Below are 16,145 nucleotides of genomic sequence, written 5' to 3' on the forward strand. Positions count from 1 at the left end.
ATATGTAAAGCCCTATAAACATCAATTGACACTATAGGAATCGAATACTTGAATGTGGTTTTCTGGAAACTGGTTTGTTGAAGCCCGACTTTCCTCAGCCAAATGAAATCAAAGCTACCGAGATCTTCATTAAGAAGCTTTTCAAAGAAATATTGTTACTCTTACCTAAAACCACGGTTTTTAAAAGGTTGATGCTTCGATTTTGCTCCCACAAATACTTAAAAATCTGAATACTAATTCAAGGAATCTTGATATACTCCATTGCTTCACAATATCCAAGACTTACCTGCATATTCAACCTCTCTAAAACAAATTAAAAGAGACATTTCGTCTTTTAAAATATGTCTTGCCAGCTATGAAGACATAAAAAGGAAGAACAATCTTGTGGTCAGGGGTATCCCGGAGTCAATCCATTCCTCCCAATTGGAAAAATATTGAACAAAAAGGATTTCCCATCTTCTCCCAAAAGTAAGAGACTTGGTAGAAAAAGCTTTTAGAATCCGCAAACACGAACTTTCTCCCATCAAACATAACAAAAGACGTGATCGTGTCATTTCGTTACACCTGAGTAAGAAATTACTTACTTGTGCTAACGAAAGACTCAAAAAACTACCAGCCCCTTACAATTATATCATTTTATTCAAGGACCTGTCAAAGACTACAATACAGATAAGATCTTTCCACCAAGTTTACACGGGAACTTCTTCGTGCCAAAATAATATATCATTGGACCCAAACTTCAAATCTACAAATTAAATATGCAGCCAAGACCTTTTATTATTATCTCTTCCCCCGAAGAAGGTGTTGATTTTTTGAGACAAATTGGTATAAAAACTTCTACTCCTTCTCTTGACTCCCCATCTCTAACCTCCGTTTCTACTTGACTGCTTATATTGTTGTCATTTTTTTTGTCGCTACTTTCAATTTGATCAATTATCCTGGCTTATTTTTCTACAACTCTCTCAAAAACTTCTTCCTTCCTTGGATTACAATTTATTATTAAGCCTGTAATCATGGATAACTAATACAGCCTGTCTATTAAGAGTATGGACTCAGTATACTCCACTAGCAATGGCTACAGAATGCACCGAACTTTCCCTCGAAACAGTCTTGGGTTACTTTAGGGTTCTCCGGACACGACAAGTGTGCATACATTATTTTCTTGCCTTTCTTTTTTGTATTCGATATTATATTTTAGATAATAACTATACGTATAACTTTGTGTTTGATTTACAGATGTTGGAATTTGAGCAACAGTTAACTGTGATGTGTTTAAATTTGGAATAGTATGCTACTTGTCTCTTCTCCCTATTTTTATAGGGTTTATTTTAATATTCCTTCCCTCCTCCTTTTTTTCCTTCTTTTCCCCAGTTACACTCAATCTTTCCTTTCCCCTTACACCAATTTTCCAATTCTAGTTACCTACCCCCTCTTTCCTCTCTCAAAATTTAAAATTTCGGCTTATCATACACGTTGATAATACTCCTTGAACATAGTTCTTACAGGCTTTTTGCAAATAATCGGAGTTTGGCCACTTACTTATAATCTTCCTTCAGAGTTTGCATGAGGTTCCCACAGCACTCCAGATACTGTTTGTCAATGTGGGGGTAAAGGCATGATCGAAGGGTCAGTTCAAACGACTGACAAGTAACAGATTCTGAGGATCTATCCACACTGATATCTTCACAAGTAAATGTGTCAAGGAAATCACTCTGCTCCAAATATAACCTTTGAGGAAAACATTAAAATTATATTAAATAATTTACATAATAATTCATGCATTTAAATGTTTCTTAAATTTCTTCATCAGCTAGGCTTTATTATATTTAAAACACATATGAAGACTAATGGGGGCTCGAACATGAATATTTTAGCTTTTACCTTGCAAAGTTGATGGCCAGCAATGGATCATGCACATCATTCAGCTCCAGGTGCTTGGCCACTATTGACTGCATCTTTATTAAGCTCTGCTTGTTCACTTGCTGTTCTGTAATGCTGTCAGGTCCCAATTCTTTTCCATGCTGTAGTCGGGACTGCACAGACTCTAGGAAGAGGGTGTATAAACTTTTCCTATCGGCATCTGTTTCATGAGAAAAGAGCAAATTGTCAGATTCTTTAGTAATATTAATGAACACAATCTGAATGCACAGTTAAATAATCCATAAATAAAAGGGGTTTTATAGTAAAGATACAATACTGTTGGCTATGTCTGTGGATAGCAGAAAAGTATTTAAAGAGATTGTCAGCACAGAATGACTGTTCAAACCAAGTACAGACGATCGGTGCATCATGGGAAGGGTGGCGGGGTAAATAATCCTTTAACCCCTTTACCCCCAAGGGTGGTTTGCACGTTATCGACCGGGCCAATTTTTACAATTCTGACCACTGTCCCTTTATGAGGTTATAACTCTGGAACACTTCAACGGATCCCGGTGATTCTGACATTGTTTTCTCGTGACATATTGTACTTCATGATAGTGGTAAAATTTATTTGATATTACCTGCATTTGTGAAAAAAACAGAAATTTGGCGAAAATTTTGAAAATTTCGCAATTTTCCAACTTTGAATTTTGATGCAATTAAATCACAGAGATATGTCACACAAAATACTTACCGCATATACTCGAGTATAAGCCGAGATTTTCAGCCCAAATTTTTGGGCTGAAAGTGCCCCTCTCGGCTTATACTCGAGTCAAGGTGGGTGGCAGGGTCTGAGGGTGAGGGCGCTGAGGCATACTTACCTGCTTCCAGCGATCCTGACGCTCCCCGCCTGTCCCATGGTCTTCGGTGCTGCAGTTCTTCCACTGTTCAGCGGTCACGTGGGACCGCTCATTAGAGAAATGAATAAGCGGCTCCACCTCCCATAGGGGTGGAGCCGCCTATTCATTTCTCTAATCAGCTGTGCCGGTGACCGCTGAGAGAAGAAGAGGCTGCGGCACCGAAGACCAGCTGTACGGGGGAAGGAGCCGGACGCCGGGACCAGGTAAGTATCGCATAGTTACCTGTCCACGTTCCAGCCGCCGGGCGCCGCTCCATCTTCCCGGCGTCTATCTGCACTGACTGCGCAGGTCAGAGGGCGCGATGACGCATACAGTGTGCGCGGCGCCCTCTGCCTGATCAGTCAGAGCGGAGAGACGCTGGGAACGGACGCTGGGAGCTGCAAGCAAGAAAGGTGAGTATGGCGTTTTTTGTTTTTTTTTTATTGCAGCAGCAGCAGCAATGGCACAGATATATGTGGAGCATCTATGGGGAAATAATGAACGGTGCAGAGCACTATATGGCAGCTATGGGGAAATATGAACGGTGCAGAGCACTATATGGGGCACAGCTATGGGGAAATAATGAACAGTGCAGAGCACTATATGGCAGCTATGGGGCAATAATGAACGGTACAGAGCACTATATGGCAGAGCTATGGGACAATATGAACGGTGCAGAGCACTATATGGCAGAGCTATGGGGAAATATGAACGGTGCAGTGCACTATATGGCAGAGCTATGGGGCAATATGAATGGTGCAGAGCACTATATGGCAGAGCTATGGGACAATATGAATGGTGCAGGGCACTATATGGCAGAGCTATGGGGAAATATGAACGGTGCAGAGCACTATATGGCACAGCTATGGGGAAATATGAACGGTGCAGAGCACTATATGGCACAGCTATGGGACAATAATGAACGGTGCAGAGCACTATATGGCACAGCTTTCTATGGTACATCTATGGGGCAATAATGAACGGTGCAGAGCACTATATAGCACAGTTGTATATGGCACAGCTTTCTATGGGGCAATAATGAACGGTGCAGAGCACTATATGGCAGAGCTTTCTATGCCACATCTATAGGGCAATAATGAATGATGCAGAGCACTATATGGCACAGCTTTCTATGGCACATCTATGGGGCAATAATGAACGGTGCACAGCACTATATGGCAAGAATGATCTATTTTTATTTTTGAAATTCACCGGTAAATGCTGCATTTCCACCCTAGGCTTATACTCGAGTCAATACGTTTTCCCAGTTTTTGTGGCAAAATTAGGGGGGTCGGCTTATACTCGGGTCGGCTTATACTCGAGTATATACGGTAATAAGTAACATTTCCCACATGTCTACTTTACATCAGCACAATTTTGGAACCAAAATTTTTTTTTGTTAGGGAGTTATAAGGGTTAAAAGTTGACCAGCAATTTCTCATTTTTACAACACCATTTTATTTTAGGGACCACATCTCATTTGAAGTCATTTTGAGGGGTCTATATGATAGAAAATACCCAAGTGTGAGACCATTCTAAAAACTGCACCCCTCAAGGTTCTCAAATCCACATTCAAGAAGTTTATTAACCCTTCAGGTGTTTCACAGGAATTTTTGGAATGTTTAAATAAAAATTAACATTTATCTTTTTTTCACAAAAAATTTACTTCAGCTCCAATTTGTTTTATTTTACCAAGGGTTACAGGAGAAAATGGACCCCAAACGTTGTTGTACAATTTGTCCTGAGGACGCCAATACCCCATATGTGGGGGTTAACCACAGCTTGGGCGCATGGCAGAGCTCGGAAGGGAAGGAGCGCCATTTGACTTTTCAATGCAGAATTGACTGGAATTGAGATGGGACGCCATGTTGCGTTTGGAGAGCCACTGATGTGCCTAAACATTGAAACCCCCCACAAGTGACACCATTTTGGAAAGTAGACCCCCTAAGGAACTTATCTAGAGGTGTGGTGAGCACTTTGACCCACCAAGTGCTTCACAGAAGTTTATAATGCAGAACCGTAAAAATAAAAAATCATTTTTTTTCACAAAAATTATCTTTTCGCCCCTAATTTTTTATTTTCCCAATGGTAAGAGAAGAAATTGGACCACAAAAGTTGTTGCACAATTTGTCCTGAAAACTCCGATACCCCATATGTGGGGGTAAACCACTGTTTGGGCGCATGGGAGAGCTCGGAAGGGAAGGAGCGCCGTTTGACCTTTCAATGCAAAATTGACAGGAATTGAGATGGGACGCCATGTTGCGTTTGGAGAGCCACTGATGTGCCTAAACATTGAAACCCCCCACAAGTGACACCATTTTGGAAAGTAGACCCCCTAAGGAACTTCTCTAGATGTGTGGTGAGCACTTTGATCCACCAAGAGCTTCACAGAAGTTTATAATGCAGAGCCGTAAAAATAAAACAAACATTTTTTTCCCACAAAAATTATTTTTTAGCCCCCAGTTTTGTATTTTCCTGAGGGTAACAGGAGAAATTGGACCCCAAAAGTTGTTGTGCAATTTGTCCTGAGTGCGCTGATACCCTATATGTGGGGGGGAACCAGCGTTTGGGCGCATGGGATGGCTCGGAAGGGAAGGAGCGCCATTTGGAATACAGACTTAGATGGAATGGTCTGCAGGCGTCACATTGTGTTTGCAGAGCCCCAAATATACCTAAACAGTAGAAACCCCCCACAAGTGACCCCATATTGGAAACTAGACCCCCCAAGGAACTTATCTAGATGTGTTGTGAGAACTTTGAGCCCCCAAGTATTTCACTACAGTTTATAACGCAGAGCGGTGAAAATAAAAATAAAAAAAACCCTCAAAATTATTTTTTAGCCCCCAGTTTTGTATTTTCTCGAGGGTAAAAGGAGAAATTGGACCCCAAAAGTTGTTGTCCAATTTGTCCTGAGTGCGTTGATACCCCATATATGGGAAGAACCACCGTTTGAGCGCGTGGGAGGGCTCGGAAGGGAAGGAGCGCCATTTGGAATGCAGACTTAGATGGAATGGTCTGCAGGCGTCACATTGCGTTTGCAGAGCCCCTAATATACCTAAAAAGTAGAAACCACCCACAAGTGACCCCATATTGGAAACTAGACCCCCCCCCCACGAACTTATCTAGATGTGTTGTGAGAACTTTGAGCCCCCAAGTGTTTCACTACAGTTTATAACGCAGAGCCGTGAAAATAAAAAAAATCTATTTTTTTCCCACAAAAATTATTTTTTAGCACCCAGTTTTGTATTTTCCCAAGGGTAACAGGAGAAATTGGACGCCAAAAGTTGTTGTCCAATTTGTCCCGAGTACGCTGATACCCCATATGTTGGGGTAAACCCCTGTTTGGGCACACGGGAGAGCTCGGAAGAGAAGGAGCACTGTTTTACTTTTTCAACGCAGAATTGGCTGGAATTGAGATTGGACGCCATGTCGCGTTTGGAGAGCCCCTGATGTGCCTAAACAGTGGAAACCCCCCAATTATAACTGAAACCCTAATCCAAACACACCCCTAACTCTAATTCCAACGGTAACCCTAACCACACCTCTAACCCAGACACACCCCTAACCCTAATCCCAACCCTAATCCCAACCGCAAATGTAATCCAAACCCTAACCCTAACTTTAGCCCCAACCCTAACTGTAGCCTTAACCCTAGCCCTAACCCTAGCCCTAACCCTAATGGGAAAATGGAAATAAATACATTTTTTTAATTTTTCCCTAACTAAGGGGGTGATGAAGGGGGGTTTGATTTACTTTTATAGCGGGTTTTTTAGCGGATTTTTATGATTGGCAGCCGTCACACACTGAAAGACGCTTTTTATTGCAAAAAATATTTTTTGTGTTACCACATTTTGAGAGCTATAATTTTTCCATATTTGAGTCCACTGAGTCATGTGAGGTCTTGTTTTTTGTGGGACGAGTTGACGTTTTTATTGGTAACATTTTCGGGCACGTGACATTTTTTGATCGCTTTTTATTCCGATTTTTGTGAGGCAGAATGACCAAAAACAAGCTATTCATTAATTTCTTTTGGGGGAGGCGTTTATACCGTTCCGCGTTTGGTAAAATTGATAAAGCAGTTTTATTCTTCAGGTCAGTACGATTACAGCGACACCTCATTTATATCATTTTTTTATGTTTTGGCGCTTTTACACGATAAAAACTATTTTATAGAAAAAAATAATTATTTTTGCATCGCTTCATTCTGAGGACTATAACTTTTTTATTTTTTTGCTGATGTTGCTGTATGCTTTCAGCGGTACCATGGTTATTTATATCCGTCTTTTTGATCGCGTGTTATTCCACTTTTTGTTCGGCGGTATGATAATAAAGCGTTGTTTTTTTGCCTTTTTTTCTTACGGTGTTTACTGAAGGGGTTAACTAGTGGGACAGTTTTATAGGTCGGGTCGTAACGGACGCGGCAATACTAAATATGTGTACTTTTATTGTTTTTTTTATTATTTAGATAAATAAATGTATTTATGGGAATAATATTTTTTTTTTTTTTTTTTTACACACTTGGAAATTTTTTTTTAAAACTTTTTTACTTTGTCCCAGGGGGGGACAATACAGATCGGTGATCTGACAGTTTGCACAGCACTCTGTCAGATCACCGATCTGTCAAAGAGCGCTGCAGCGTTACCAAGTGCCTGCTCTGAGCAGGCATTTGGTAAACTACCTCCTTCCCTGCAGGACCATGATGCCGCCGCCAAATTGGATCCGGGCCTTGCTGCGGGGGTCTCAGGGAAGCCCGCAGGGAGCCCCCACCCTGCGCGATGCTTCCCTGCACCGCCGGCACATCGCGATCATGTTTGATCGCGGTGTGCCGGGGGTTAATGTGTCGGGGGCGGTCCGTGACCGCTCCTGGCACATAGTGCCGAATGTCAGCTGCGATAAGCAGCTGACACCCGGCCGCGATCGGCCGCGCTCCCCCCGTGAGCGCTGCCGATCGCGTATGACGTACTATTCCGTCCTTGGGAAGTAGGGCCCACCCCACATGGACGGAATAGTACGTCTAATGGCAGAAAGGGGTTAAATACACTTTCCCACTATCTCCACCAGGGGCTGACTGGCAAATTTTAGCCTGGGGGGCAAGCACAAGCAGTGGCCCATGAGTAGCGGCCCATCCTTAAAGGGGTTGTCGGATCTTAAGCTACATGTCTACAGTCACTATGTGTGAATCCTCATATCGTGCACACTGTGCGCTATGAGGATTCTCTGGCGCCGGGAACAGGTGGTCTGGTGACCGCAAGCATGCAATAGAGATAATATATATATATATATATATATATATATATTGACACACACACAGTCCCACTGTATAATGACAGGCACAGCCCCACTGTATCATGACACACACACACAGCCCCACTCTATAATGAGGAGTGGTACTGTGCAGTGTATAGATACAGAATAAGGCCACATTCACACTAGCAGTATTTGGTCAGTATTTGACTATTTGACCTCAGTATTTGTAGCCAAAACCAGGAGTGGATGATAAATACAGAAGTGGTGACGTGTTTCTATTATACTTTTCCTCTGGATTGTTCCACTCCCGCTTTTGGCTTACAAATACTGATGAAAATACTGAACAAATACTGACCATGTGAACGTGGGCTTAATACCGGTGCTCATTAGGGTGGAATCACACTAGCATATGGCATCGGATGTGATATGCCAATGATACTCGGCTCATGCTCTGCTGTGAGCGTGATCAGAGTGTCCGTGCTCCAATGCTCTCGCAGCACAGGTGTGGAGGAGACGGAGAAATTAATTTCTCCATCTCCTCAATGGTCTGACTCGCCGTGTATCAGACTGCAACATCTGCTGAGAAAAAAAAAAACACGACTGCACACGGACAGCAAGCGAGAAGAAGATTGTACCACTTTTTATACTCTTTATTAGTCAATGTGGCAACATTTCACTTCGATATCAGAGAAATGTTCAGTTATGGATCCGAAACGTTGCCACATGGGCCAATAAAGGGTCCGCTACTTTTCTCACAATTAATCGGAGTGATAGATAGACAGATACACACATACATAAGAATAGATACTGAGAATTACACCATTTCTGCAGGACATTAGAAGTATACACAGCTCCACAATATACCGTATATACTTGAGTATAAGTCGACCCAAGTATATGACGAGGCACCTAATTTTGCCACAAAAAAACTGTGAAAACGTATTGAGTCGAGTATAAGCCGGGTATGCATTGTCCCCACATCCTGTCCTTGTATGCATGGCTCCTTATCCCCATCCTTGTCTGCATGGCTCCTCATCCCCGTCTTTGTGTGCATGGCTCCTTATCCCCATCCTTGTCTGCATGGCTCCTTATCCCCGTCCTTGTATGCATGGCTCCTTATCCCTGTTCATGTATGCATGGTTCCTAAAAAAAAATAAAAAACCACATAATACTTACCTTCCTTGCATGGCCTCGCAGCATCTCGTTCCGGTGCCAGCAGCTCCTGTGGCCGGGCGATCACATGTCCCCCGCTCATTAAGGTAATGAATATTTACCCACACCTATGGGAGTGGAGAGGGGTGAATACTCATTACCTTAATGAGCGGAAGACACGTGATCGGTCGTCCTGAAGAGCTGCTAGCGCCGAAACGAGATGCAGCGAGGGTGCGCAGGGAAGGTAAGTAGGATGTGTGCTGGAAGCCGGCGGCTGTGGCTGTCAACGCTATAAGAGAAATGAATATTCACTGCCAGTGCAGTGAATATTCATTTCTCTTTAGCAGCGGCACAGGCTTTAGCCACAGCCGCCGGCTCCTGCCTCTGTCACCCGCTGCTCCTTCTTCGTCTTTCTGGGACAATGATTTGTGTATAAGCCAAGGGGGTGTTTTCAGCACAAAAAAATATGCTGAAAAACTCGGCTTATACACGAGTATATATGGTATACTACAATATATTGTATACACAGCGGCATATTATATACCGTGTTAAGGAATATAGAGCGGTGCATATATTATATAGTGTAGAGATGTGGCAGCAGTGTATATATAGTGTGAATTCCACAATATATACATAGCGCCATACTATATAAACATCTCTACACTATATAAACATCTCTACAATATACGGTAATTAAGACAGCATTATACTATATTATGATGCATACATCACATAGGAGACACTGCGACTGCTGAACATATATCACATTGAAACTACTGTATATACAATACATAGTCGATACTGCGACTGATGTGTATAGTTGTAGTATCACCTACATAGTGTATGTGATACTGTGACTGCTGTACACACATTATATAGATGAAACAGATTAATATATATATATATATATATATATATATATATATACTAGATGGTGGCCCGATTCTAATGCATTGGGTATTCTAGAATATGCATGTCCACGTAGTATATTGCCCAGTCACGTAGTATATTGCCCAGCCACGTAGTATATTGCCCAGTCACGTAGTATATTGGGCCAGTCACTTAGTATATTACCCAGCAATGTAGTATATTGCCCAGCAACGTAGTTTATTGCCCAGCCACGTAGTATATTGCCCAGCCACGTAGTATATTGCCCAGCCACGTAGTATATTGCCCAGTCACGTAGTATATTGCCCAGTCACGTAGTATATTGCCCAGCAACGTAGTATATTGCCCAGCAACGTAGTATATTGCCCAGCCACGTAGTATATTGCCCAGCCACGTAGTATATTGCCCAGCCACGTAGTATATTGCCCAGCCACGTAGTATATTGCCCAGCCACGTAGTATATTGCCCAGTCACGTAGTATATTGGCCAGTCACGTAGTATATTGGCCAGTCACGTAGGTATATAACACTGCCCACGCAGTATTTAGCAGTGTGTGCACCATATCCCTGTTAAAAAAAATAATTAAAATAAAAAATAGTTACCGTATATACTCGAGTATAAGCCGACCCGAGTATAAGCCGACCCCCCTAATTTTGCCACAAAAAACTGGGAAAACTTATTGACTCGAGTATAAGCCTAGGGTGGAAATGCAGCATTTACCGGTGAATTTCAAAAATAAAAATAGATCATTATTTCCCCATAGCTGTGCCATACAGTGCTCTGCACCGTTCATATTTCCCCATAGCTGTGCCATATACGGTGCTCTGCACCGTTCACTGTGCCCCATAGCTGTGCCATATACGGTGCTCTGCACCGTTCACTGTGCCCCATAGATGTGCCATATACGGTGCTCTGCACCGTTCACTGTGCCCCATAGATGTGCCATATACGGTGCTCTGCACCGTTCACTGTGCCCCATAGATGTGCCATATACGGTGCTCTGCACCGTTCACTGTGCCCCATAGATGTGCCATATACGGTGCTCTGCACCGTTCACTGTGCCCCATAGATGTGCCATATACGGTGCTCTGCACCGTTCACTGTGCCCCATAGATGTGCCATATACGGTGCTCTGCACCGTTCACTGTGCCCCATAGATGTGCCATATACGGTGCTCTGCACCGTTCACTGTGCCCCATAGATGTGCCATATACGGTGCTCTGCACCGTTCACTGTGCCCCATAGATGTGCCATATACGGTGCTCTGCACCGTTCACTGTGCCCCATAGATGTGCCATATACGGTGCTCTGCACCGTTCACTGTGCCCCATAGATGTGCCATATACGGTGCTCTGCACCGTTCACTGTGCCCCATAGATGTGCCATATACGGTGCTCTGCACCGTTCACTGTGCCCCATAGATGTGCCATATACGGTGCTCTGCACCGTTCACTGTGCCCCATAGATGTGCCATATACGGTGCTCTGCACCGTTCACTGTGCCCCATAGATGTGCCATATACGGTGCTCTGCACCGTTCACTGTGCCCCATAGATGTGCCATATACGGTGCTCTGCACCGTTCACTGTGCCCCATAGATGTGCCATATACGGTGCTCTGCACCGTTCACTGTGCCCCATAGATGCGCCGCATAAATCTCTGCCGCCGCCGCTGCTGCAATAAAAAAAAAAAAAACACATACTCACCTCCCTTGATTGCAGCTCCCGGCGTCTCATTCCGGCGCCTCCATCTTCCCGGCGTCTCTGCTCTGACTGATCAGGCAGAGGGCGCCGCGCACACTATATGCGTCATCGCGCCCTCTGCCTGAACAGTCAGAGCGCAGACGCCGGGAAGATGGAGGCGCTGGCCGGAAGATGGAGCGACGCTCGGCGGCTGGAACGCGGACAGGTGAATATGCTATACTTACCTAGTCCTGGCGATCCTCGCGCTGTCCCTCTGCCTGGTCTTCGGTGCCGCAGCTTCTTTCTCTATCAGCGGTCACCGGCACCGCTGATTAGAGGAATGAATTGGCGGCTCTGCCCCTATGGGAGGTGGAGCCGCTTATTCATTTCTGTAATGAGCGGTCCCACGTGACTGCTGAAGAGGGGAAGAAGCTGCAGCACAGAAGACCGTGGGACGGCAGGGACAGCGCAAGGATCGCTGGGACTAGGTAAGTATGCCTCAGCGCCCTCACCCGCCGACCCTGCCACCCACCTTGACTCGAGTATAAGCCGAGAGGGGCACTTTCAGCCCAAAATTTTGGGCTGAAAATCTCGGCTTATACTCGAGTATATACGGTATATATCACCCCTGGGATCCAGCGAAGCTGTGTGATGCGGCCGCCATCTTCCGTTCCCAGGATGCATTGCGAAATTACCCAGATGACTTAGCAGTCTCGTGAGACCGCCAAGCCTTCTGGGTAAGTTCGCAATACATCTCTGGGAACGGAAGATGGCGGCCGGCTGGAGCGCATCGTCCAATGACGGAAGGTGAGTATAGCAGGTTTTTTTAAAAATTATTTTTAACATTACATCTTTTTACTATTGATGCTGTATAGGCAGAATCAATAGTAAAAACTTGGTCACACAGGGTTAACGGCGGTAACGGAGTGCGTTACCCGCGCCATAACGCAGTCCGTTACTGCTGGCATTAACCCTATGTGAACGGTGACTGGAGGGGATTATGGAGCAGGCACTGACTGCGGGGAGTATGGAGCGGGCGCCAGGCACACTGACTGCGGGGAGTATGGAGCGGGCGCCGGGGACACTGACTGCAGGGAGTATGGAGTGGAGCGCCGGGGACACTGACTGCGGGGAGTATGGAGCGGGCGCCAGGCACACTGACTGCGGGGAGTATGGAGCGGGCGCCGGGGACACTGACTGCGGGGAGTATGGAGCGGGCACCGGGGACACTGACTGCAGGGAGTATGGAGTGGAGCGCCGGGGACACTGACTGCGGGGAGTATGGAGCGGGCGCCGGGGACACTGACCGCAGGGAGCATGGAGTGGGCGCCAGGCACACTGACTGCGGGGAGTATGGAGCGGGAAGTATGGAGCGGGCGCCGGGCACACTGACTGCGGGGAGTATGGAGCGGGCGGCGGGCACTGTGACTGCAGGGGAGTAGGGGAGGGACTAATCGGACTGTGCCCATCGCTGATTGGTCGCGGCAGCCATGACAGGCAGCTGGCGAGACCAATCAGCGACGCGGGATTTCTGTTACGGAAGTTGAGGACCGAAAGACGGAAGTACCCCTTAGGCAACTATATATATAGATTAGACACAGATAGATAGTGCAACTATACACAGCAGTGTCACCTATATAACGTATATACATTAGTCTGTACATTATACAGGTGATACTGCAAATGTTGGATACATGTTATATAGGTGATACTGCTACTGCTGTATATAATGATAGTATCACCTATATATCATATATACAGCAGTCTATATTCATTATATAGGCAATACTGCTACTGATGTGTATATACGTTATGTATAGGTGTTACTGCTGTGTATATATGTACGTGTGTGTGTATATACATATATACACACACACACACACCAGTATCACCTACATAACGACATAAATACACAGAAGTATCACCTATATACACATCAGTAGCAGTATTGCCTATATAATGTGTATAGACTGCTATATATACATTATATAGGTGATACTGCTGTATATAATCACTATACCACCTATATAATGTATGTATAGCAGTCTATATCCTATATAGGTGACACTGCTACTGATGTGTATATACCTTATATAGGTGATACTGCTGTGTATACATGAACATGTGTGTATATATATATATATATATATATATATATATACATACATATACATACATACACACACACACACCGCAGTGTCACCTATAAAAGGTATATACGCATCAGTAGCAGTGTCACCTATATAAGATATAGACTGCTATACATGCATTATAGTGGTATAGTGATTATATACAGTAGTATCACCTATATAATGTATATATAGCAGTCTATACACATTATATAGGCAATACTGCTGTATATACATAAAAAAAATATCATCTTGGGACTCACCCAGGCCCCTGAGATTGGGGGGGAGGTCGGGAGGATGAAGAACTGAGGTGGGTCGGGTCCTTCCAGCGTCGGCGGTGAAGAGAATCCCAGGCATTGGTGAGCAGGCTTCTCTGACGCTGGTGCAGGCCGGCCAGCGTCAGACACAGTCAGGCTATGCGCGCCGACTTTTCAAATATCACCATGTGCGCGCATGGTCTCCTGCTTGCCCGCTCTGACATGGGCAGGCGGCAGCAGACGAGCACACGCAGGAACGAGCACCGCGGCCGTGCTCGCACACTAGTGCGGGCCGCCGCGCGCGCATGGTCTCCTGCTTGCCCGCTCTGACATGGGAAGCAGAGGAGCACGCGCAGGAACGAGGACCGCGGCCGTGCTCGCATACTAGTGCGGGCCGACGCGGCACTTGTCAGAGCAGGCAACGCGCACACACAGGGCCGGCTGGAGGGATGCGGTGCGCTATGTATTAAAATCGCTGCTGCTCCTCCAGCGGCCCTGTGTACCTGCTCAGGCACCGGCCCGGGGGGCAGATGCATTCCTGCCACCTGGCCCAGTCCGCCCCTGATCTCCACCCTTCTCTGGCTTTATGAAGCAAGAACTGTGAATCAGAGAAGAGAGGAGTGGAGATGGAGGGAAAATGAGCAGGTGGGAAGGTACAGTACAGACCAAAAGTTTGGACACACCTCATTTAAAGATTTTTCTGTATTTTCATGACTATGAAAATTGTACATTCACACTGAAGGCATCAAAACTATGAATTAACACATGTGGAATTATATACTTAACAAAAAAGTGTGAGACAACTGAAAATATGTCTTATATTCTAGGTTCTTCAAAGTTGCCACCTTTTGCTTTGATGACTGCTTTGCACACTCTCGGCATTCTCTTGATGAGCTACAAGAGGTAGTCACCGGGAATGGTCTTCCAACAATCTTGAAGGAGTTTCCAGAGATGCTTAGCACTTGTTGGCCCTTTTGCCTTCACTCTGCGGTCCAGTTCACCCCAAACCATCTCGATTGGGTTCAGGTCTGGTGACTGTGGAGGCCAGGTCATCTGGCATAGCACCCCATCACTCTCCTTCTTGGTCAAATAGCCCTTACACAGCCTGGAGGTGTGTTTGGGGTCATTGTCCTGTTGAAAAAAAAATGATGGTCCAACTAAACGCAAACTGGATGGAATAGCATGCCGCTGCAAGATGCTGTGGTAGCCATGCTGGTTCAGTATGCCTTCAATTTTTGGGGGCGGTCACTGGGCAACATTGAGGTTCAGCTCCCTCCAAATATTTTCCATTGGGTTTAGGTCTGGAGACTGGCTAGGCCAGAGCAGGACCTTGAAATGCTTCTTATGGAGCCACTCCTGAGCTGCCCTGGCTGTGTGTTTCGGGTCATTGTCATGCTGGAAGACCCAGCCAAGACCCATCTTCAATGCTCTAAAAGTTGTTGGCCAAAATCTCGCAATACATGACCCCACCCATCCTGCCCCTTAGCAGAAAAGCACCCCCCAAAGTATGATGTTTCCCTCACCATGCTTCATGGTTGGGACGGTGTTCTTTAGGTTGTACTCAACCTTCTTCCTCCAAACACGGCGAGTGGAATTGATACCAAAAAGTTCTATATTGGTCTCATCTGAGCACATGACCTTCTGCCATGCATCTTCTGGATCATCCAGATGGTCATTGGCGAACTTCAAATGGTCCAGGACATGTGCTGGCGTGAGCAGGGAGACCTTGTGTGGCCTGCAGGATTTTAATCCATTAGATTAACACACTATGCTAACGGTAATGTTTGAGACTGTGGCCCCATCTATCTTCAGGTCATAGACCAGGTCCTCACATGTAGTTCTGGGCTGATTACTGACTTTTCTCAGAATCATCCATACACCACGAGGCGAGATCTTGCATGGAGCCCCAGACAAATAAAGATTGACAGTCATCTTGGGTTTCTTCCATTTTCTAATAACTGTGCCAAGAGTTGTTGCCTTTTCACCAAGCTGCTTGCCTATTGTCCTGTAGCCCATCCCAGCCTAGTACATA

General features: G+C 45.2%; 1 protein-coding gene across 1 annotated transcript in view; it reads right to left on the minus strand.

Annotated features, from left to right (window-relative positions):
• TUBGCP5 (tubulin gamma complex component 5) overlaps nucleotides 1–16,145 on the minus strand; it is a 117,971-nt gene that overhangs the window by 16,704 nt on the left and 85,122 nt on the right. The window contains exons 14-15 of the mRNA XM_069757846.1: nucleotides 1,882–2,080; nucleotides 1,540–1,728 (exon numbers count right to left, since the gene is read on the minus strand). Coding sequence (XP_069613947.1) covers nucleotides 1,540–1,728; nucleotides 1,882–2,080 — 388 coding nt within the window. The remainder of the gene's footprint in view (nucleotides 1–1,539; nucleotides 1,729–1,881; nucleotides 2,081–16,145) is intronic.

The sequence above is a fragment of the Ranitomeya imitator genome, chromosome 3, assembly GCF_032444005.1.
Source record: "Ranitomeya imitator isolate aRanImi1 chromosome 3, aRanImi1.pri, whole genome shotgun sequence".
NCBI lineage: Eukaryota > Metazoa > Chordata > Amphibia > Anura > Dendrobatidae > Ranitomeya > Ranitomeya imitator.